At 40.2% G+C, this 25,392-nt stretch overlaps 1 protein-coding gene across 1 annotated transcript in view; it reads right to left on the reverse strand.

The window, feature by feature from the left end:
• TRPC7 (transient receptor potential cation channel subfamily C member 7) overlaps positions 1–25,392 on the reverse strand; it is a 72,498-nt gene that overhangs the window by 41,080 nt on the left and 6,026 nt on the right. The window contains exon 2 of the mRNA XM_075509585.1: positions 8,007–8,189. Within this exon, the coding sequence (XP_075365700.1) occupies positions 8,007–8,189 (183 nt within the window). The remainder of the gene's footprint in view (positions 1–8,006; positions 8,190–25,392) is intronic.

Genomic DNA, 25,392 nt, shown 5'->3' on the forward strand with positions numbered 1-25,392 from the left:
TCCCAAGAATGTACTCAAATGTAGACATCTACAGGTGTGTGACAAGAATCTCATGCAGGAGAGCCACACTCTAGGTCAGTACCCATGCAGACATCCGAGTTTGAACGCCACTTAGGAAAATTCCCTCAGTAAATTGAAATACTGAATCTTACTATTTTTTTGAGGGGTTGTACTCATCCCCATCTGACTTTCCATCCAAAATGCACATTAGCAGGTTTACTGCCTATGGGGAGATAGATGAAGCCAAAATTGGGGGCAACTAAGGTCAGGTTTATAGCAGACCATATTAATTGCTCTTTTCTAAGAGAATTTTATTATTAATAAAGGTAATTTTAAGTCCTTTCATCTGTGATGGACATCCATGCAATGGGATTGATGTGTTCCTGTGCTCTCTTGTCAATGTGTAGGACATTGACAGGACATCTAAGGCTCTGTGGCACTTTGCAAATGAAAATAATTACATCTGCATATTACAGTAAATTGGGAATATTGCAATGATTCATTCAAGCCTTGAGAGGATAGACGTATGGGCAGGAAATAACAAAATGAGATTCATCTTGGAAAAGAAAAGAAATTAAAACATCTGGGCAAAAGGAAATAATCAGAACCACAGATTTTAGTGGGAGGAAGGAACCTTGCTAATGAAATAGTCAGAGACATAGAAACACTTTCTGTGAGGAAGGGAAGTAACTCCTTCCCTTTCCAATCTCTGACAAAACGTCTGTAATATGCAATTAAAAATGTAGAAAGAAAAATTACATGGATAAGCTTAACAGTCCAGAGTGACCACAGTGTTTCTACTGTTCACATAGATATTAAATTACATTTGTACAGTATCGACTGGTTCTCCAGTGATGGAAACAAGAGACACTTTTTTTCCCACCACCATAGTCCAAGCCATCAATAACTCCACAAGAGCTCAGTTAAATATTCCTGAAACTAAAGAGTGGAAAAAAATTGACCAGGGATTACAGAAACAAAAGCAAAAAGCCAACTTCGTGAAAGCCTTTTTTCTTGAGGAGTTCTCCTTGTGGCTTCATGTTTAGATGGCAAAACATAACCCTGCTTCCAGCCGTATCTGTGCATGTTACAATCATTGGGGTACAGAAAGATCAATGTTCATCCCATGGGAGATTCCTAAACTTAATTTTGTTCCAAAGAAGGACAAACAGCCACAAGAGATATGTTCTATGATTTACACAGCTCTGAAAGCTGCGGAGCTGAAATATTTGATTTGGGTTACCAAAATGTAGTTTTGCGTTTGTGTTAAGGCTAATGCACAGGCTGTGTGCGAGGCGGTGGGCGGCGTGCCCCGGTGTGCCCTCTCTGCCTTTCCTCTGCAGCGGTCCCTCCCCAGGGCACGGCAGTGCAGGGATTTGCAGGATAACTGCAAACTGAGAGCACACAGCTCACGGAGCCATAGCTACCCACCATGGCACGTGGCACAGATATACTCCTTGCTCTCCAAAGGGAGGAGCTTCAGAACTTTGTGTTGTCCCTGGGCTTCTCCTGCCCTCTGTTCTCAGCTTATTTTCTTGTGCTTCTCTTGCAAACATCAAGCTCTTCCAGTTAACTTTCCTGAGGAGGTGCTAGCTGAGCTCTGCTCCAGCCTGTGTTTGAGGCAATGTGTCCGTTGCTGCACATTTTGAGGGGCACAGCTGTCCCCTCAGCAGGAGCAGGGCTGGTTCTTTTGCCCATTTAGGGACTAACCTGCTCTAGCTCCCATGCAGGCTGGAAATGCTGCAGGTGGGGCCCCATTCAATGGTGAGAAGGACCCTGGAAGGCTTTTTGTGCACAAGACATTGTGCAGGGTAAAACCACATCCTCTGAGCAAATGAACGGGGAGCACAGGTTGTTGCAGCAGTTGACGAGAGCTGGGACTTCTCATGCCCTTGAGTATCTGAGTCACGTGACCAATGCAGTGAAAAATTATAATCTAATGCAGCCATGAGTATTTTGTTCGGAGCATCCTCCATATGTTAATTATTAATAATACAGTTATGAGAAAAGTTCCTGTTCCAGCTCTCTATTAAATAGGATTTACACAGCCATCTGGTGTTCTGTTTAATTCTTATTAATTTATTTTTTTTTTTCAAACCCAATTTGTGTGTCTTACCGTTAATTAAATTAAAACTCATGAAAGAGAAAGGTGCTCTGGCTTTGTGACGGCTATGAACTGAGCTGCTGAGAAAACAGAGGTGGGCACTCAACATTTGCAATTAAAAGAATACAGCAACGATAATTCTGACATTGGGAAAGAAGGAGAATGAATGTCACCTCCTACAGAGAAGCAACAGCTTTAGACCTAAAGGTAAATGTTGACATATAAGTCCCCTGCCAACATTAAAGGATGACAAGAAAGGAGCGTAGCGGTACAGCCAAAATGAGAACAGAAAATATGAAGGGCTCTGTAAAGCTGATATAAACCAGTAAAGTGGTTTTGTTGTGGTACATCAAAAACTGCATTTTCTCACTATTGGCTGTCCCAGGGAAGAGTCCCAAGACAGAGTTTCCCCAGCCTCCATATCTATGCCTCTCACAGGTAGAAATCACACCCTGGCTTAATTAGAACTGAGTTCACACACAGGGAAGACCTCTGCTACCCTTATATGTCCAGTATCTGACTGAAAAAAAAATTGCTTAAATGTTTCAAGAAAAGAAACAACATTCTGCAATTTTCAGTCAAGAACATGAAGTAAACTCTCACTTAGATGCTGTAAGCCTGCACGAAGAACAGCTGAGGGTATCCGGAAGCTCAAGATCAGTTTTATTTTCTTTCCTTGGGACCAGAACTCCAATTTAGCAACTCAAGCCACTTTTGGCTATAATCCACCAGAAACACTCAACCTAAATAATTCCTGTTTCACCTTAATGCTGCTTTTAATTTTGCCACTTTGATGAGTACCTGCTGGACTCCACCACGGTGTTTGCTCTCACGTGGCGACGGTTCCCCAGCCCTCTCCTACAATACCCAAAGAAACCACTTGAACGGCCTTGCTACAGCATCAGCAGGGTGCTCGGTTGCTCTTCCTGCACCCAACCTTTCTCCTCCCTTTGCTCGATGCCCTGCACAGCTGGAGGAGAAAGAAATCAGTTCTGGACTGGAATATGCAAGTGTGAAGCATAGCTGAATAAGATCGGGGAGACAATAGTAAATTTGCAACAATCCCATAGCATGGGCTAAAAATCCATTTCTTGAAAAGAATCCAGGACTCAGTAAATGCTCAAATGTTTGCAAATTGTTTGTTTTGCTCTTGAAAAACTGTTCCCATTGTAATAATTTTCAAGGCATCATGAATCATTAAGACAGCTAATTTGAAGGGAGAAAGGACTCAGGAAAACTTGAGCGGAGGACATTTGAGTGCAGTTTTCCAAGAATCCTGGGGTACAGAGTGATTACTTAGTTCTTTCAGGAAGGGTAGAGAATTAGAGTAATACAGTGTTTTTAAAGACCACTTTGTAAACTACTGTAATTTTAGCTTTATCCTTGCTGCGAAATACTTACAAGCAGAGTTTCTTAATTCTTCATTGACCTTCTATATAAAGTCCTTCAATTATATTAGAGCCTTAAACTTGCTTTCTTGCCAGCATCTCGTATGTACTAGTAGCATGCTTTGTAGAAAAAAAAAAAAAAGGAAAAAAAGAGACAGACAAGTGAAGTCTGGAACTTTTGATGCTTTCTTGATTGACTTTCCAAGATTCATCTCAAATTGTGTAAATTAGGAAAAAAAGATAACGGTCAATAAAACTGTGTTCTTTCAGCTGAACGGAGAACTGCTTTTTTGGAGTAGCAAAGGTGACAGGGAATGCTAATGGGAAGCACAAAGGAAAAAGTGCAGAGAAAGATCATTTAGGGCCTGGACAAAAACCTGTTGTAGGTACCAGCTGCAAGTTTACTGAGTAGAGGAGGTAAGAAGGCTTCAGCCCCCTTTTTAGCCCAGATGTGCATACAAGGTTTTCCTGCACCGACAGAGTGTGATCAGTCAACAGGTCTGTGGACATTCAGCTCAAGGGCACGTTGCCCCCAGACTTGGGGATTTTCAAGCAGGGATTTGGCCTTCAAAAACAGAGGCACAAGAAACACAGTATTTTTGGGCTAAAAGCTACCACAAGGTTGATGGCTGAGCTCCCTGCTGTGCAGGCATGACATGCACTGTACGTGCAAGGGAGGTGCAGCCTCTACCTCCAACCAAGTGTGACTTATTGAGGAACATAATTGCTGAATTCAAGATCAAGAAGATACTGTGTTGGAACCAAAACTGGGACTTAAAATTTAAACTGTATAGGTCGCATCGATTGCATCCCTAAAATTTTCAGATGGGCACATAGGAAGAAAAAGGCAAAAGATGGCAGAATCGATTTAAATCCATAAAATGCAATGTGATGGCTCTCAGTTTCAAAATTCTGCTATCTCTGCCTCCTCCTGGCTTCTGTGGCCATTGGCCTTTGAGGGGGAGGACAACTCCATGAGGGCCGCGAGTTGGGCAGGGGATGGGAGAAGCTGGTAGACCAGCTGCTACTATTAAGAAAAATAACCATTCTTAGACATTGTGGCTGTGGTGACTGCACTGTGTGAGGACGGTGAGGTAACAGAGAAATTTAAAAGGACAAGGAAGATTTTAAAAGTTTGTGCAAAGGCCTGATGAAGCTCTACAGATGCAATTGCTCTCCTGCCTGTGAATGGGAGCTCTTGACATCTTTCTCAGACTGGAAATAAAAGTCTGATAAAATGCAGAGTGCATTGGCAGCTGTTAAAGGAAAATAATGGATATTAAATAATGATTTTTAATATAAATTGTTCTCTGCAAATTTTTATCAAGGAAAGCCTACTGTAGGCACTTAGACTACTAATATGGAAATGTGAATTAAGAAGCTAATGGTAGAAATAGATTTAAAAAAAAAAATCAAATATTTCTTAAAATTTCAGATGCGAATGCAAATATTTAGTCTGGACACTAAATTAAAAAAACCCTTAACAACTAACACCTCTTTTATTTTATTTTCTGAAAACATTCTGAAGTCCCTAAAGTTGTCTTGTCTAAGATTCTTCTTGCTGTTCATGGGAAAGAATGAATATAAATTACTTCAGGAGCTCTATACTCATTTAAGTAAGAACATCTTTATTTCTCTGGCTCATCCAGAGCTTGCTGAGCTGGAGAATGAAAAAATGACCATCTGAATGTTGATGCTAATGGTAGAGGTGGGGAGCAGGGGTGGCAGGCCCAGCTGTAGTCCCTTCATTAGTCCTACCCTGTCAATTAAACTTCCAGGACAAAAAAAAAAAATGGCAAACACAACTATTTCTGTGTCATTCCAGTCCCAGAGTGCAGTTAAAAAAACTGGAAAGGTCTCCACGTGCCTGGGACTGTTTCTGGGTGAGTTACAGCCACCCACGTCTCAGCACCCGGACTTGGCCTGGGCAGGCAGCACTGTCAGACCAAGTGATGGGGCTTGGGGGTTTGGGTGCTGTGGGTGCGAAGTCGCTTGGTGCTCCTGCCTCGGTCTGCCTTTCACACTTGGAGGGCCACATGCAATCTCGCTTACGCCTATGAGTCATTTCATTAGCTTTGAAAAAGTGACTTGAAATTTACAGAAACTGTCCAAGAATTGATTTATTAAATATGTATAAGAATTCACCCTCCAGCTCACCCCTCTCTACTATAGGATTTTCTTAAAATGAAAACAGATTTCAAAGCACAGGGTTTGTATACATAAGCCTAAATATCTCCCAGCTGGATAAAAAACTTGTACCTGAAATGTATTGCCTCTTAAGGAAATCATTACTGTGTAACCATAACACAATCTCTTTGTTCAGCAAGTGTGATAAATATCAGTCTGTTATCATAAGTCACTGCCAATAACCAAAGCCATTTATCTGAATGTGTCTCTGCCTTCCACAAATGGAACCATCTTACTTTTGAGTTAGCATTTAAATGCTCATCTTACACGTAGACATATACTGCCTGCTGAAAAGAATATTCTGAAAAGTGCTAACCTGAGAGTCAACATGAGGTTGGTGAATGCTCATGTTTATGTTCTGTAATTAGTTTAACAGTTATTATCCATGAGCAACAAGTTGCTGTGATCCAGAAAGGATGCTCGGCTTTCCTGGGCATAGGAAGTTATTTATACATAAAAAACCAAACTGTATATAACCTACCACAGATGCTTTAGGTCAGTGTTCATGCATTATGAAAAGGTGCACATACGTAAGAAATGGAGGAAATGTTCTTCTGAAACAGACTAAGCTAGGATGAACGTGCTCAAAGCAGCACAATAACTAACAGCAATTTAGCTCCAGCTAATGGTCTTGGTATCTAAAGGATGACACAAGTATTTAGAAGAATAAACAAGCAAAATAGTGCAGAAGACTTCATACATTGAAAAGGCTTGAGGTTCTGACCAACTTCATGATAATTCTCAGACCATAGGTCACTGGGGACTATTCCTTGATGAGGTGCTATCCGTGTGTTTTAGATGAGTTCATTTTCTGAAAGAGCACCAGAGCAAGTTTGGCCTCCTGTTACCAAAGCAGCAGCTTCAATAACTAAACTTGACCCAGCTTGTTGAAAGTCATCTAACTAAGAGTGAGCAGAGATGTTATGCTTAGTTTTGGTGATGGAACGATGCAAGAGACAACATCCTAGGAGGAAATATTTGGCTCCATACCATGTGCTCCTGCATGAAAGCAATTCATTTCAAATAAGAGTTTTAAGATTCTCTTTAATTAATGGCTTTCATAACAAGAAAAGACCTTGTCTGGCCAGCACAGCAACACAGGCAAGAGGCAAACTGAAGCAGGTGGTGGGTTTGAGAGAGAGCAGATGTTAGCTTGAAAATTTGGAACATTCTCCAAGTCCTGTAGCAGGAGCCCAGTTTCCATCAATGCATATTGTAGGAGCAATTAATTGGGACCACCCAGGCCTAGGATTTGCCAGAATCATATTTTGCATTCACAGAACATACTTCCATAAAGCTGAATGTTTGTTTAAAATACTTCTAAAAGTCATTCAGTCTTCATGTTTTTCTTTAAAATATACATTTGCCTTCTGTTTTGTAGATTTGGTGGAAATCTGAACTCTTAGAATATGGACCTGGAGCTTCAGGAGAGTGGAAGCTGGGAATCTATCACTTTTTATCAATGTTTATCTACTTTCACATGCTTTCAAAAGAATCAAAATTCCAAGTTAGTCAGAAATTGATTTTTGACGTTTTGATCTAATTCTGAATAAAAATTACAAAACTTCTTTTTTAAAAAATTTAAATTCCACTTTCCATCACACTGCGGTAAAGGGTCTTGACTAAGACAAAATTGCTACTTTTTGTGTATGTTCTTTCTGTAACATTAGAGAAAAGGTAACATTTTTGGTGGTTACAAGTGGCTTTGGAGACTAAAACGATGTGAAGCAGAGCTGAGTGGTCAGGGAGCATCTGAGAGCAGACAGGTGAGACTGGAGACTTGGTCTGCTGACTTCAGTTAGGCTGCAGAGTTCAGCTATTTATTCAGTCTAAGCAGAAGATCTAGTTTGAAGGAAAGACAGATGGTTGGGGAATGGTGAGGAGCTGGATGAAATTCTCTGCTGTTATGATTTGTGGCCAAAGATGCCACAGCATCTCCTAGGTTTATTCCTTACCTTCATGTAAGTCACAGTGAAGGAAGAAGGACCTTCAGTTTGGTATGGTAACAACTTTTGGTCCCTGCTGAAGTCTTCACAGATTCATAGTCATGACCTGCATAAGACCAGTGCACTATGGGCAGTCCCTTGTGCCATCTATAAATTCATGTCTATCACTTGAAAATAAATGCCATACCTGCTGTAATGCGTCCCTTGCAAATATCCTTCTCCACACTAAAGTATGTGAGAAAATGCAAATCACGCCATAAAACACTACCATTCCTGGTCCCACTAAAATCTATTTTTCATTTATTTTTTTCCAGGCGGAATCAAGGAAGCATAATTTAGATGTGAAGATATATCCACCGGGGACCCAAAGAAATAGCTTACCTTTTTGACCTCGTATTTAATAGCAAGTTTAATCCTGCTCAGACTTGGCCGGTGGTGCTCAGGGCACAGATGTATGTTCACATCTCCGTTGAGAATCGCCTCTACTTCTTCGGTGTCTCTGCACAGGTCCAGCACCCCCACGACAAAGTCCTTGCATTGCATAGATAGCTTCCTATAATCGTTCTAAGGGAGAACAGAGAAACACGAGTTACTTAATCGTGCACTTGAAAGCACACCTCAAACAAACAAACAAAAAAAGCAGGAGAGAGCGATTGTGAGCAAGGTCACTTCTGCAAAACTACTGGCTGGAGTAGTAAGAAAGCACTTGATTTCACCCAGGACAGAGCTAGCTTTTCACAAACATACATTAACTACTCCAGAATTAATTAGCAATGTCTAATCAGCAACATCGTTTACATTACACAAGAATGTGCTTTACAGAAAGACAAGTAAATAATTTATAGGGAAATTCTGATTTTAAGCAATCGCTTGACCTCTCCTCTCTGTGTGGCATATCTTCTAGGAATGTGAAAAGGTGGCCAAACAAAGGTCCTGCTAACGGGTTAGAATTTACAGCCAATTTTACAATTTAGATTCTTCACTAGTAATTCTTTCTTTAGTAACTTTCAAGGAGTTTCAGTCTGCTATGACAAGCTGTAGCATCACACACAGATGTGTTCAAATGAATTCTATAGTTGTAATACCAATTTCAGTTTCAAATTTATTACCTAACAGTTTGGTTAAACAGTCCCAAAAGAGCATCCAGAGGATAATTTTTGTCATAACACTTCTCCAGGAAATGGGACTTCAGAAACTCAACATGATTTCCTATGAAATAATTTCACCTTGCAAACCCAAATTACACTTACGGGAAAAGAGGTAGTATGCAGCTGACTTCATAGAGGGCTAGAAGAGCAATTTCACTGCCTTAAATTAAATTGTGATTGATTTTCACATGCTGACACTTAAAAAATGAGGAAAATGCCACCATCTGTGTAAATGTAGTAAATTAGAACACAATTAAGGCTACCATTAATAATCTAACAAAATGGTGATATTAAAGACTCGATGCAACAAATAGAAATAATAAGCATAAGACAAGCTCTTACTGGCTTGAGAGATCTTTTCAAATTAGGTTTGATGAATTAATTAAATTCAGCAGCTTATCTAATTAAGCAAGCAGCCAAAAAAAGAAGATAGTTAAACCTGGCTTTGATGAAACGATAAGAGTAACCTGGCTTTGTACTTCTGTATTTTCTAAATTATTAATTCTAACATTTACACATAGCAACATATTAGCCTTCCTCGTTAGGTAAAGATCTCAAAGCACTGTGCAAACATTCATTAATTAGGTAGAACAGCACTGTCTAAACGACGATGTTATTAGAGGTGGCTAAATTTCTTTGGACAGTTTTTCCCTTTCAGAACTGATATGCTCTTGATAATGAATATTTTTTAAATCAGTTGGTTTAATGACTTTGTCGTAGGTTTGAGATTGCTTCTAATGTGTGCGTGTCCCAACTTTGCTTACTATGCTGTCCTGTATGCTGTGGGCTATGAAGAGTTGTTTCACTCAGCACAGAAAAATTCAATAGTCGCAGGGAACCAGAAATCCCTTCAGGGCTGAGCTTAGAGCATTCTCGCAGAAATGGGGAGATGCCATTTCTGATAGGTGTTTAGGAGAAGGGGCTGAGGAGGAGAGCTGGGGAATAGCCTGTATTTTAGTGATGAGACCTTACCATACAAGCTCCAAGGTGGAGTATACTCCAAGCTCCAAGTACGTACTCCAAGGTGTATACTCCAAGCTCCAAGCTTGTGTGTTTACACGCTCTTATCTATCAAAAAGGTTGAAATCTGGGTTTCTTTTTTCCTCCTTGAGTGCTGTAGTCAGACCGCATGTTCTAATTGGGGTGTTCATAAATGGAGATCAGCAGGAATTTCAAATATTCATTAAAAGGAGACATAATAAAACAACAAGCAGGTGTTTATCTCTGGTAGAGCAGGGGCATGACCCATTGCAGAAACTGGGGCACTGAGACTCCTATAAACATGCCAATTTAGTGCACTAAGGTTTAAAATGTCCTCAGGGTTCAGGTGGAAAATAACTGTACATTTGCATGTAAATCTAGTACCTAAGTAGTTTGTGGAGATAGGGTTTGTAAAGTGAATGTTATCAAATATGGGATGAAGTAAGGTCTGAAATGTAAATGGAAGACGGATTGTACTTTACGGATTCAAAGCACTCCTCTCTAATCAATTCCGTGCTTTAATCTTCACCATACCAAGATTAATTTCAATAAATAGAAAGCTTGCCTGTTCACTGAGAGGATAGATGCCCAAACAAAAATCTCAGCCTGGAAATAACTGCAGGAATGGTGAAGGACGGCAAATATAGATAGATCTGAAAATAGAAGTAGGCTGGGAATTAAATACCTAGCTGCCACAGGTAATGGAGACACATAATTAGCCCAGCAGGTTTAAGAAAAACAAGGGTGAGAACTCTGTTGTTTTAATACCATTCTTTATGTACTGTTTGCAAAGTTCACAAGCTTATCTCTTAGCCAGCACGTTTTAGGTAATTCTCATCACTATTTCCACATCATCTGAACAACTAGCATGTATTAGCTCAGATTATTTTTCCTCTTCTGCTTTCTTTAAGGAAAGCAGTTTAGTTAGCAACTTGGAAAGTGCTTCTAAAGCAACTGTAAATGGCAGGCTCCCAGCTGGCAAACTCCATCAAGACCCAACTTTATTCACATCTCCAAGCCTAATGTTTTTGCTGGTTCTGTATATGTGCAGAGACTACGAATGGTTTTTCTGTTCAAAATTATTTACTCCAATTTTTAAGTAGACACAAGCAGCAACACAATCTACCAAAGATAAAGAAAAAAATGAAATGAAATGAAATGAAATGAAATAAAATAAAATAAAATAAAAAAGTGCCTTCCAGCCAATCTGCAGCCAGGCAGGAGAGCAGCTTACTGCTCTCAGGAGACATTGCTCATGTGTTAAGACAAGCCTCAATGATCACTGAACCTGCTGTGTCTTCTGACGATTGCTTTTACAAAAGCATTTGTCATCTTTGTTCTGGCTTCCTTAATGCTCACAGTCAGCATAGAAAATCCTGTTCGTTCTGACGGTGAGAACACAGCCACTCAGTGACTCTCCTAATGTCAGTGTCTTTCCCTTTGCAAGCACAGGTTATTGAAGGTATCTTTACTAAAAACTGAGATTAGCAGGAGACTGACAGCCAAGCTTCTCGTGACCCTGGCTTGCATCATGTAGCTTTGATGACGCATGCAGAAATGACCTACCTGCATATAAAATACTGAACTGCAAGTCATGACGCACAGTAAAAAACTCAAGGAAGCCAAGAAGATTTACAAGCGGCATGCAAGCTATATCGGTGTGTATGCCAGTGCTGTATAAATTGCCTGTATTTCACACATTTGGAAGCATCTGAGATCCTGCATACCCTGCACAAAGGAGTGCTGTGACAGTGGTGAGGCTCGCTTTTGCATGGGACAGAAGGCTGCAGCCCCAGGGCAAGGGTTACGGAGAGGTGGAAGAATCAGGAGGAAGAGGTGAAGGAGAAGCAGAACGCATTCCCAGTTACTTTTTGTTACACCAAGGTTTTTGAAGATCAGAGCCCTGAGGACTCCTGGTGACTCCGCCAGGAGACAGAGGGGCAGACGGCCACTGGGTCTTGGGGTGCAAAGGGCCAGTCCCCACTTCACCGCTGCTTCTGCCAGCCGGGTTCAACCCCCAAACCAGGCACTTCATGGCCCTCCCGGTGTAAATACATTTCTGGGGGGAACCATCCTGGTTGCAAGCCTGGCCAGGCAGTGGGCTGCAAGTGGGGGTCCTCCCTCCCACCGCAACAAGAAACTCGCGGCTGGAGACATGAAATCCAGCTCAGTCCTCTCAGCAGCGTTGCAAAAACAGACACAGGCAATGTCAATAACCCAAACCTTCCTGAGTACTCCGATTAACTACCACATTATAGAAGTCTGAGGAATATGAGTTTCATAAAACAGATGGATCTTTACAGTAATGAAAACCGCAAATCATACATGAGGGATGCTGGGGTCTCATCCTGACAAGCTGAGCGCTGTCAAGCGTCAGCGAGGAAGATGAAGGATACAGCTAAGTACACAAGGGAGCCAGTCTGCTTCAAATAACACGTGGAACAGTATTTTATTTCCTGTAGAGACAGTGAGCAGAGAAGGATCAGGATAATGCTTGAGAATGTTACAATATAATTTTTAAAAAACTAGAACATAATAAAAGGATTCCAAATTAGTCATTTCCTGCTTCTTCTAACACTGTTGTGCATGTGGAGTTAAAAATGTCTAATTTTGCTGGTTTGAAAAGGCTGATGGTACTTGTCATTCACTGCAATTTCTCTGAGTACCCTATTATTATCTGTTGATTATGTTCTAAATGAATTCTGTCATGTCTCCACATCTGTTCAAAACCACCCAGATTTCTTCAGAAAAGAGCTGTTTCAGGTCAGAGGGATACAGTCTGAGTAAAAAGTTAAATGAAATGAGAAAAAGTAAGACCAGCAACCTATCTTGGCTAGTTAATGAAAAAAATAACTATTTCAAAAGCAATCACAGTCAAGGATTGAAAAGGAACTTCTTCATCCATGGGAGCCTACCTCTGAAATGCCAGCATTGCAGGTGCATGTGGATGGCACAGAGAGAAGTCTGGCCTCGCTGCTGCAACAGATCGTGAGCAGGTCTGAGATTTGCTGAACCCCTCAGTGCAGATGAGCTTTCACCAGAAACCGAATTGGGGCCAACGGTTCAGAAACTAAGAGGATCAAACCACTTTATATGCAATTACAAATATCCTCCATCTCCCTCAAAATTGCTTCTGAGCCTTCTGCTTTCCCAGTCCCAGATTCAGGAACATGCTTGAGTTCATGTTTAAGTCCGGCTGAGGCCAATAAAATACTTGCAAACGTGTTTCAGTGCCCTGAAGCAATCTTTTGGGCTTCAGGAATTTCGAAGTGGGATGAGTTTGTCAATCAGCTTGCAGGTTTTTTTGGTTGTAATTGTTGTACATTATTCACTGCACAGTTATTACTGGAGATGGGGCCACAGACCCACAGGATGGTGCATGAGACACAAATACAAAACAACCTGTACAAGTGCACTATTCATGAAAATCACTCCATATGTCACCATTTAGGACATTTAATTAAATTCACTCTAATAATTGCTTCCAAATAACATCCGTAAAGAGCAGGACAGGAACCACAACCCATCAATAGGTATTCTAAGCAGAGATAATTCCAAGTTTCACAGTTTTTACTGCTATCCTGTATACAACTAATTGTTGTGTTAGCCTATACTAAAGCTTTAGGGTCAGACTTGTGATCAGAAAAGCTAGAATCACAGAGGAGTTTCCCTTTGAATATATAACCACATATCTGTCCCAGAATGATTTAATCTACAGACCTTTTTCTAGAAAAAAATGGAGCTTAATGCAGCTTATCAATACAGATATTTTCTTTTTGCCAAATAAAAGGAGGGCAAACACAGGATGATGGTTATATATTAAAGCCACCATTTCTCAAGGGCTCTGTCCATGGTATATTGTCTCTTATAAATCTGCTCCAACGGAATTTGAGGACTTCCACACAAATCCAAGACTTCTGGAACCAACGAACATGAACGTCCAGCGTCTGTGACTGGGGCTATCATAGCACCAGAAAGCCTCTGCGTGCTCTCAGTGCGTTCACAGATTAACTGCACGGCACAGATCTGCTGAATCTCACCTCCTGTCTGTGAGCAATGCAGAAGTTGTGTACTCGGCAGTAAATCTGGCATTTCTGGGTAGCATTAAATTTGCCGTGCAAATGAAAGCTGTAGGAACGCTGCACAGAGCCTCTCCTTGTTTCCTTGAAGCTCTTGGCTCTTTGTATTTACTCTACATCACATATACACATATATGATGGAGAGAAATACTGCATTGCTTAGATTATCATTTTGAGGAGAAACAGATTAAAAGAAATAAAATGGAGAAGTAATTCTGTAAAAATGAACAGAAAACTCCCCCAAAACACTTGTAGAAAGAAAACAAAGGTGAGAGAAAGGAGGGGGGTAAGAAAGACAGTAATATTACCTGATAGATTTGAAACGAAATTTTTAAATAAACCCTCATGTCAAACATTCAAAGTGCTTATAAATATTTACTAATTAGATTTGATGCGAAATATGCACAAACCAGTTTAGAAGCTGTTGGACAAATTTCCTTCTAGGTATTTACACTATCTGTGACTGGCCATATGTTTAGGAATGGAAAAAAGCACAAGGCCTGTGGGAGGGAAGGCGATGAGAAGAGACGCTAAGAAAGGGCCCTGCGCTGATCCTGCTCATGTAACCACGTTATCATCTGAAGTGCACTGAACACCCCTTCCAAAGAGCTCTGTTGACTGTGCACATAACTGCTGACAGGTTTGAATGCAGCTGAGTGCATTTCTATTGTTTCCAGATTAAATGCCTACATCCATAGACTGCGCCAAGGCTGTACAGTTCATTTCCCAGAAAGCACAACATCCAGTTGGTTTATGTTCTCTTGCTTCTTAAGTGGCAGCACATCAGTGATTTTTTGGAGCTTTGGGCGTACTGTGTCATATTCAGTGGGCATGTCTCTGAAAATAAAGCCAAGTGCTCATTTAAAACATTTCACTACTCAGGTGCATGTTGCTAAGTATGTCTGGAGGTTGCAACAGATGCCGCTGGTTCATTTTTTCAATGATCCAGACTTTGACTTCTTCACCCCCAGGAGCATAATGTAATAAGCAATCTGTTCAAATACAAGAATTTGACATTTCAAAAGTGTGTCTCTGTTGCTTTCCAAGCAACTCGGACCTTTCTAAACGGAGCCAAGATAAACATGGCAACTGTTTGGTCTCTGAAGAGTGCCAGGCTGCAGCATGGAAGAGCAGAGGGGCAGTGCCTCCAGGCAAAGGATGCTTTTAAATCCTGTGAGGGAGTGTCAGGAGACACCAAGAGATGTGCCCAATGAAAGAGCCCAAGGACAAAGCAGACAGTGCAGTCTGTGTTGACATTATTTTTGGCCAAAGAAGTCCAGAAAACAACAGTATGCTTTGACTGAGGACCAAAAATTGTGTGGCTTCCAATGAGCCATGAAAATAACATCCCTTGCATCATTACAAGGATTTCAATGGCAGTTGCATTGACTGATTTACCATAAGAAATTTTTTTTGGTGCCTCTTTTTTCTCCTCAATAGATTAAGCTTTCTAGGTGCAATTCATCTCTTCATATGCACCACAGAAACTGATCTCTGAGACAGCGTATCCCTTCAGCAAGGGGATAGAGCAGTAAGAAATCAATCAAACCACTGACTTTGGATTTCACCTTATACCTATTGACTGGTGGATATATCAAATCCTTAAAGAAGCTAGCCAAGACAGTGTTAATGATTTCTGTGGTGGAGTTAGAAAATCCCTTAAAATTTGTTACTGTGCTTTTACAGCATCCTTCACTGGTCCAGGCGTATGTGTCACCTTCAACAATGACATTCCAAGAGCTTTGAAGTGGGAACTGTCAAAAGCAGCAGGAACATAGGTTTGCACCTCCCTGTTTTGTTTCTACTCTTTTGCGCTCTAGCTGTTATGTATCTACCAACTCTACCCATAATTGCTTCTGGGAAATTGTTCATTTTTATGATAAACACAGCTTCTGTGGGACCAAAACCAATGAATAAATTTTGCAAGCTCTTTCCATCAATTAAAATATTGGAAAATACAAAATATTTCACTTTGATACCCCTTGAAACATTAAAAAAAAAACCCAACCAAAATTCTTTAAAATGTATTTTTTTTCTTTTTTAATCTAAAATTAATGAATGGATTATTTGGGGAAGTAAAGCCAGGAATCCATTCACATAATCCTAGGACAAAGCTAAGGACTGAGACTGAACACAATTCCTGACTCTTTAGCCAAAGTTTTAGATTCTCTAGCATACGAAATTTCAGAATCAGCCCACTCTCAAATTTTTTTATTCCTTATATTGAATTTTTTTCTATTTGAAACTTGAAATAAGCTTCCTGTACATGTGAACTCTCCCTACACTGAAATTAGTGGATTACTTGACTTATTTAAAGTTCTTACTCTGAACAGAGTACAATCTTTTTTTTTAATATGCATCTAAGAAGTTTCCATAAGAACACGTCCATCTCTTCCACTCCTTTCCCACAATGTCACCTTCTTCCTGACAAGTAACATTACTGAGCATCTCTGTAGCATGCATGTGTGCAGAAACATCAGTGCTATTCAGTGTAGAACTAACACCCTCTTCCAAGTCTCTGAAGATATTTAAATACACTTAGAACAGAAATTATGTTGGTTGACAAATTTTTGAAATTAGGGTATTTAATATCCCAAGGTTGGCATAGCAGCTTTTCAGCATAAGATGGCATTTGATGTCTGATGTACTTCTCTTTCATGTCATCTCAGCTGGTTTTCAAACCCACATCACAAGTAAGCCACATGCTTTTGATTTCTCAACTAATTAAAAGGTGTTTTTTTACCTTCTTGCAGATTTTCCCAAGCTCATTTGAATGTTTATGCTGAAACACCTGTTTTCAGAAGATAAACTGTCGAGTCCCTGGCTGTCACATAAACAGGACAGGCAATACAGCGGTATTAACTAAATGCTTTGGAATGCAAAATGCAGGGAATACACACTTTCAGTGAAGGAGAGGGTCTGTCTCCCTGTATCCTGTCAACAGCTTCTCTTTGTTAAATACAAACTACACATTTCAAAATAATACTCTGCTAATTCTCTTGGTGAAGAAGAGTTTAGGATCTGTTAACGTCAGCTCAAAAATCAAGCTCATGATGATGCAGTGCAAGACTCCCAATCCCTCCCCCTTATTTTCAAATATTTGCTTGTTCCTTGTGTGGGAAATGGCTTTTCGTATTTTTAAAAACACAAATGCCCCTTGCATTAGAGGAACATTTATCTCAATCTTACTTCTATCATCATGCAGAAACAATTCCTCTTTTACCCCCAGATGCATTGCACAGGGGCAGGAGTCCAATGCAGCGTTGGGGTTAACTTCTTTTGTTTGTCACCTATTCTGCTTTCAACAGAGCACTTACGCACAGGATGACAGACAGTAAATCTGCAGCTCTGATGTGATAGGTGTATCAAAGCACAAAAGTTACCTCTGGGCCAAGCTCCTAATTTCACATGCCATCCATATTTTTTCTCTCTGGCACTTTCCCATGTTTATTACATTCCTGATCTGTCTGTTACAAGCTCCACTGGGGAAGATCCACATTTCCTATACAATTTGAGACTGAATAGTTGCCTTGCGCTAAACGCATTAGCTGCTCTCCTTCAACTGTGTGGCTCTTTTCAGCTCAGCTGCTCGAAACCCCTACGTTTCCTGAAAACCAGATGGGAAAAACAGGGAGAAAATAATGGATTTAAATGTAAAGCAATTGTTTGCTTAACACAGCTATGTTTATCCCCCAAGCTGAGCTAAATTTGACACTTTCAGCTTGCTTAAGGAACTCATTTATATATTCAAAGGCGCTATGAGTCCCTCATGGGAATTTTGGCTACAAACTGCACCTGCATATCAGGAGAAAGTCCTCCTAAATCCAGCTTGCAAGTGAATGCTGGCTTAACTGAGAGCCATGATGCAACTTACTTTGATAACTAAAATAACCATATGTCTTCCAGATCTCAAGCAGCCAACTACCACAGTTCCCAATGTCCAGCAACAACAGCTCCTTGGAAAACTAGTCACAAGCATCAGAGTGGATGAAATTCTGGTCCCCACAGCACCTAAGCAGCAACCAAGCACTTCGGAAAAATGTGATCCCAGCTGCAGAGTCCTGGCACAGAGCGTTCTTGACCATATGGACATCATCCTCTCTCTAAGAAGAGCAGACTTAGAAGTGATGCTGCAGCACTTTCTTAAGCAGAAACATGAATATAAAAAGTCTATAATTACATTTCTCTGTTCTGAAATGAGTCCAGATCCTGGGGCTTGGATAGTGACAGTGAAATGACACACTTGGCAATGAGCAATTTCCACACTACACTGGTGCAAAGTTCCCTGCAACAAATTATATTCCAGGAAATTGCCATTTTTGATCATGTGAATGTCAAAAAACCATAGACACTAAAGCACCTAGCACCATTTTGTGGCAATGTAAGATTGTTTGTATACCATTCCTGTTTATCCACAATCCAGTGGATAGTCTGCCTAGATGCAGTGAGGATGAGTTCATTATAATTATCTACAATAACAACAATTAACAACACAATGAGGGATAAACTAAATCACTTCCCATCTGCATCCTCTTTAATGTTGGACTTGAGATCCTCAGAATGTGTTACTTCGTTTACATTCATTAATATGATATTAATTCCCTACAGTGCCTTGGATAAATGTACCTGACTCCATTCTCCCATCTGCTGATCTAGTATTATTATTCTATTCCGAGCAATAGTCCTAATTATGCTCATTTGTAGTTCCAGTAGATATCCTTGCCCAATGTGAATAATGAGCAGCAGTCTTTGGAAACCAGTCATCTTGCTCATAATAAACCGCCTGGCTCCTAACTATTCCCTAAAACCCAATGCTGGTTTTAGCTGAATGCTTGGGCAGTTGGTGTTACTGATTAAACACAAAGCTTACCAATGTTGTATTGGACTGATATTGCAATAGTGATAGCATCATTTTCCGTCTGTTTTCCTCACCAATAATTTGATTTCGTCTTTCTGAAAAATGTCTTCGTCTTTGGCACTCTAGAGTGTACCCCCTCTTGGTACCATTTATTGCTGAGGCAGGGTAATTGTATTACTAGGTAATTTTATATCAGTAAGTGCTCTGAGAAAACTCTCTGAGATGAATGCTGAGCGTGCTAGTAAGGGCAAGCTCAAAGTCATACAAGCTCTGTACTCTTTGCAGAGGATGCAGTGACTAGGATGGAAAGGGCCAACATGTCTTTCCTTTCAAAACAGCCAGCTGCAGGAGGCAGGAGCCGTCTCTGCATTACCATCGAGTAGGTGCACCAGTGTGAATACCAGGACTCATTTTGTCTTGCATGGTCAGCGGGTAAGAACGGAAAACACTCTGTCACTGTTAACTAAACACAGGCAACTGGCCAAATCATTCCCCCTATTTATCACAGTGCTACTAGCAGCTGGCAGCAAACCTGGCAGAGAAATGCAAGCGGCTCCTCTCCAGCGCGGCAGCGAGGGCCGTGGCTGAGCACAGTCCCAGGCGGTTCGGTTCCGCCGCAGCAGCCTCCACCTGCCTGCACAAGCAGAAGGTCCCCTGGAACCTGGGCTGGGATGCCGGCAGAACAGCAAGAGGCGGCACGGAGGAGTTTGTCTCCCCTTAATTGCTTAGAGACTGGAGAGACAAAGGTAAATTTCTGTGGGATAGCCCAGATCATTGGGAAAGGTTGTGGTAGAGCCCAAGTCCTACCTACTGATACAACTGTTGTGATGGATCCCTTAATCCAAGATGCAATCCGTTATTTCTCATTTGTACAAAGAGAAGAATCCACGATTAGTGGTCAGCCTCAGATCAGACCCACTGGTTAGTCCACCAGCTTCACTTTACAAATTCCTTTCAAAGGGTGAGGATGAAATCATGGTTTCAACGAATCCAAAGAGGATATGATGGTCAAATGAGCCATGATTTTGCCAACTACTGGGGCTTTTCTCCCATGTTAAAGCTGTTACAACATGCAAAATGTGAAAATAACAACATTGTGGTAAGCTGAAGTTTTTATGTTTAAGTACATCTTGAAAGTATTTCTAAACTATTTGTTGCCTGTCTGCTGGCTTTGTGACAGTCATGATAGCTGTTAGATTCATCCTTTTAAGCATCTGTACTCAAAAAGCTGTTGTAGAGGAGTAGTGCTTGCACACAAAAGACTAACACAATGCAGGCAAATCATCTTCACTCCTAAAATCAGTCATCTCTAAAACCAAACAATTTTCTTAATTCTTTGTCTCTGAGAAGCAGAAACAGAGTGAGGAATGGATATCACGGCATCACTTTCGCTAAAAGAGCTCCCAAAAGCCAGTTAAATGCCACTTAAATCTTCACACCACACCAGCTAACTACTGACCTTTACTCAGCTATATGTGGTGTATATGACTCCGCAGCACACATGGGCACTATATTAATTTAATTTAACCTTATTTCACTTGCTTTTATATCACAGTAACTTTAACAATGTAACCCCATATTTAGCCTTGCCTTCATACAAATCCTTTCCACACACAACAAATTATCTCAAAATGTCAGTTGTTTTTTCCTTCTACTTAGCCAAAACACTTTACATTCCTGATTAACATGTTACAAGCTTTATTATGCTTCACACTCACTACACAATATTCAGACATTGTCTGTATCAAAGGTAAATGACTCTCACCTTGTATTCATTATCAAAAGTTCAGGTTCAAGAAGGATGAAACGGAGATCTCCCAACTCTAAACCCCTTTCTTCTAAATATGCTCAATATGCTCCATGTTAGTCTATGTAAGATGTCACATACACAAATATATGTTCTGAAAATCATAGCTCAGTAAAATTAGTTGCCACGAGGCCTTGGCAGTTCAGAATGATTTATAAAAGTCACCTTACATAACAAAAATTAATTTCTAAATTCCGCGTCATACCCAGGGTTTAAGAACTCTATGAAAAATCTGGACTTAATATAATCACTACACCAGCCTACAAGAGGAAGAAAAATAAAAGTCACCAGCCATTTATGCAGAGAGAAAGCAGACTGACAGCCCCAGTGCAACCATTTTACTGGTTTGCTGTTGAAGCTTCAGATTCAGAAATTTAATATCAGACATTTCTGACAGGGGAGGAAAAAACACATTAATGTTGCTGGGTTTTCCCCTCTTTTGCTACAGATTCCTCCCAGGATTATTTATGTGTGAGGGTGTTAACTCTGCTCACCACCCTTACCAACTCCTGCCCTTCAGGTCCATAACATGTCCATAAATAGGGATTTTGCAACTTGACAGAAATGCACTCTTGATGAAGGATTGGCTGCTTATTTGTAAGGAAACACTGAAATCCCAGGAGCAAAATGACCTTAAAGCAACTGAAATATGCTCAATTCCAACTGCTTCCAGATTTCGCACTTATCTCTCTACCTGGCTAAAATGTCACATTGTTTGGCCTAAAACTTATCTACATGAAAATGCTTCTGAAATGCTTGACAGTGGTGAGGCAGCTGCTGTGCTCCTTCGTTATGTGAACCATTTACATTGCTCTCCTCTTCCCACCCAGTTCGTGAACCCACCTGTTGTCTCCCATTAATGATTATAAGGGGATTCCATGTTATTTTATATTTTTATGATCATGGCTGTTGCTCACCAAAACTGGAATCCTCCTGTAGTATTAGGGCTGTTACATACAATCAAACTGGAAACAGTAAGCTGTAAGTGCCGCAGTTGCAATGCTGCTCATCCTTAACTGAGTAGGACTAGAAATTACTTCCCAAGGAGCTGTAAAGGGTAATAAACATTGCACTGATGGCGTGCAAACTGGCATTGCCAAAAGTCTCTCTTGCAGTAGCATCACAGGAAACAAAAGTATCCCAGCTGTACTCTCTGGGAGATTCAAATATTTCCAGGGTTGCTTCTGTCTTGCTACCTCCACATGCCAAAAGTATCCTCCAAACAATTTTTTGAGGGGAGCAAAACCCTTACGGCATTAATTAAAATATTAAATTTTCTTACACTGATGCATTGTCTCTGATTTGATGTGTTGAAAGAATCTTTTTTCCCCTCCACTCTTTCAAAAGAGACACATGGGCTTGTTCCTCTGGGAAAGTGAAGAGCACATTTTCCTGCAGACACTATTTTGTCACCTTTTAAAGAGGTTTTCTTTTTCTTTTTTGACCAAAGTTAGCTGGGAGATTTTAACAACAATGTCACTCAATCATCCATAAACTAGGTTAAATGACCTTGTAGGCAGTGGTCAGGATCCAATTTTATGTGACTGCTCAGTGGCTAGTGCTGTCACTAGGGTTACACCTTTCATGAATAATGATCTTATTTTTTCCAGGTGCAGATGTGGGTTGTAGATGGCTGAGTTATACCTTTCACTATGAATCGCAGCATCTACTACTCTGCTTTGCTGTGAATAGACATAGACAGATGTTAACATACCTTCACATTTGCAGATACAAATATATTTTTTTCAAGGCAGCTCCAGGCATCACAGCTTTGGCATCAGTTCTAAACCATTCTGAAAAGCTTTGGAGATTTTCTTCTCATGCAACTTTTTAAAACCATTTTGCTTGGGCAATGTGCCAGGCAGAAAATGATTTAATCACAGAACAGACATAGAAAGAGCACTTGCAATAACAGCTCTCAAAATATAGAGGATATTTCTTAATTTATAAATATTTAAAGAGAACAATACAAGAGTCACAAATTTGGTGGGTTTTTTTGAGGTCAGGAGGGTTCTCTACATCCATTTTCCACAACCTCTACTACACATCCATGCAAAACATATCTGCCATTAATTAATTTAGCTCTCAAGACAAATCCAGTGTAGCATCTATTATTAGTGGATTTGTCTCTGAAAAAGAACAGCATGGAGAATGAATTCCTCATGTGCAAAGTAAGTCCCATTCAATGAGCCAAACACAAATTTCACTACAAGGCTTAAATATATTCTCCTCTCCCAAGCTATTTCCATGATCATTTTTAATTTCCTCTTGTATTTTAATACCTAATTTGTTCCAACAATAAGTTAAAATTTTAATAATAGGAAATTTGTTTTCCTGCTTTACTGGGACTTGCTTCTTTCCTGTGTTATGAGCTGGGTAATTGGTTGTACCCACCTATGCATTTGCTTTGCACAAGTGAAAACTGAAAAAAAAGAACCGTAGCTTCTAAACACACATGTTTTCAAGGCAGTAGAGAAAATTGTATTCCAGGTGAGAGGCAAAAAAAAAAAAAAAAGAAAAAACAGTTCTTTTTTAAGGCTAAAAAACTACCAAACCACATCCCTGACCCCATCTCTAAGAAAAAAATAACGTTCTCATTAAAGACTGACCTGGGAAAGTTCATATCTAAAAAACTTAAAAAAAAGATTATAGATTACTAGCCTATCTTTAGAGATAGCAGGTTTCATCATTTCTGCACAAGTTTAAAACTCTTTAGACTTCACACTAGCAGTGTAAATGCATTTAGCAATGTAGACATTTTTGTCCTTTCTCAGGGATCGTGCATATTTAGATAAAAAAAATCAAAAAGTGAGTCATCCTTTTGACTTTGAATACCAAGATAGCTTCAAAGGCAGCAGGGATTTCCCTTAGAGAAGCCAAAGGTACTAAAGTAGCATAGAGCCAACAGGAGAAGCAGAGAAGCTAATTAGAACATAAACTGCAACACAAAAAGGGTCTGAAAGGAATGTTCTGGCCCAGCCACATCAAAGCCCAGTGTCATCAGGCATTAATTTGGGATAAAGCTGAATAACCCAGTGGCCTGCTCTCTCAATTAGAAATTAGCAGTGAGAGTCACAAGAGGTAGCAGAGGAAAGGGATGCAATGGGAAGAGGTGGTTTTCACTCCCAAGCAACAGCGTTTCGGAGTGGTTGTCACAAAACTCACAGGAGAAGTAGCAGTTGCTTCACAGCTGTGTGCAGGACCTGGTGCAAGAGACAGTCACTGGGGGATGGTGACCATTCATATACTCAGAAGTATTTATAATGGTGATACTTAATTTTCAAAACAGGAACTAGGTAAGATTGATGATGCTTGTGCAGGAGAAAATAAAAACAGTAGTAAAAGGGAGTGAATATATTCTGCCTACCAGGCCAGATTTTTGAAATTCCCTTCTGTCTTTGCTTCCTAAAACCCGGCAAAGTGAAACAGCAGAAAAAAAGGAAGTTGCACAAGTAAAAAGTCATCTTTTTAAAAAGTACAAGTCCTGTCTGGAAGAAAAAGATAGAAAAGAACAGAAACTCTGGAAAATTCAGTTAAGACCTGAAGTAAGGCCAGATAAAAACACTAAAGCCTCAAAGAGCATCTTGCTGAAATAATAAATATGACTTATAAAAGGTGTTCCCAAATATATCAGAAGCAAGATGTCTGCCAGAGAGTATGTTGAGGCAAGAGATTATGAAGGGATAAAAGGATCACTCCAGGAAGAATGGGTCAGAGCGGAAAAATTAAGTGATTGATTTACAAGAGTGTTCATGAGGCTAATTAGGGAGGTTCCCACGACAACCTCTTTTTTTAATGGGAGATGAGTTTCAGGAGCTATCTCCAATCAGTCAGTCCTGAGAAAAAACAAGTCTAAGAGTTTGTTCAGTTTGGGTAGAAGCAGAGTTTCTAAGTGCAGTCTTACTGGTTTACAGCCTGATGGTTTTCAAGAATTTCTCTCTTTCCAAGTTCACTGCTGTTCTCCATTCTCACAAAATATTTCCCCTTCCTACTATTTTTGCTTCCCAATGTTTTCTGCCCTTTCCTGTTTTTCTATCACTCATTTTAAAAAAGCAATAGTTTAATAATGATTTTTTTAACTCCATGCAGCGTGTACTTTTCATGCTAAAATTCCCAGTTGGGACTGCAGAGTTCAACTTTTGTAGTCAGCTCTTCTTTCCAAGTTTTCTTTGGCCTTCACATAATTTTTATATCTTATTTTCTCTCTCTATAGTACCATCCCCTTATTTTCTTACAAATTTTAAAATAACCCCCCCTATTTATTTTGTGTTGGAAGAGTTAGACTTCTTTCATTAAATCAAATTTCACCAAGTTAAGCAATCAATATGGGGAAAGGAAGCAGTTTACAATCTCTGATGTATTTATTCTCAGCAATGCCCATGATTTGCAGATGGCCTGAGAAATGAAGAGGTTAGGTCTTCTTCAATGCTGCAGAGCCACAAACCCTAAAAAGCTGCAGCTTCTCAGGAAGATATAACCAGACATGCCAGTGCTTGTTACTTTGCAACAGAACTACAGTGTCATCCTCAAAGTGCAGGATCTGGTCCCCATTTTTCATTTGCAGAGATAAAGCCAGAAATACTGAAAAAATTTACAAGGTCATTTCTCTTAAGAAGTTTAGGCCAAGCACATTCTGTGAAGTTAACAATTTATATTTAGGCAGAAAAAAGGTGGGGCTGACTTACTGGAGCAAGAGCTGTACTGCAGCAATGCCGGATCATCCCTAACAGATAGAAGTCACTGAGTCTCCAGGGCTGTTTTGCCACTCTTTCAGCATCATGAGAATTTAGGGACTTGAGCTTCAGCAGTTTTACATTACTGCAGCCCCAGTGAAACAACAAGCAGTTGCTAGCAGGCATATCTCTGTAGGCATCTACACACTTGACTTGCTGCC

Source organism: Mycteria americana, chromosome 8 (genome assembly GCF_035582795.1).
Source record: "Mycteria americana isolate JAX WOST 10 ecotype Jacksonville Zoo and Gardens chromosome 8, USCA_MyAme_1.0, whole genome shotgun sequence".
In the NCBI taxonomy this organism is placed as follows: Eukaryota; Metazoa; Chordata; class Aves; order Ciconiiformes; family Ciconiidae; genus Mycteria; species Mycteria americana.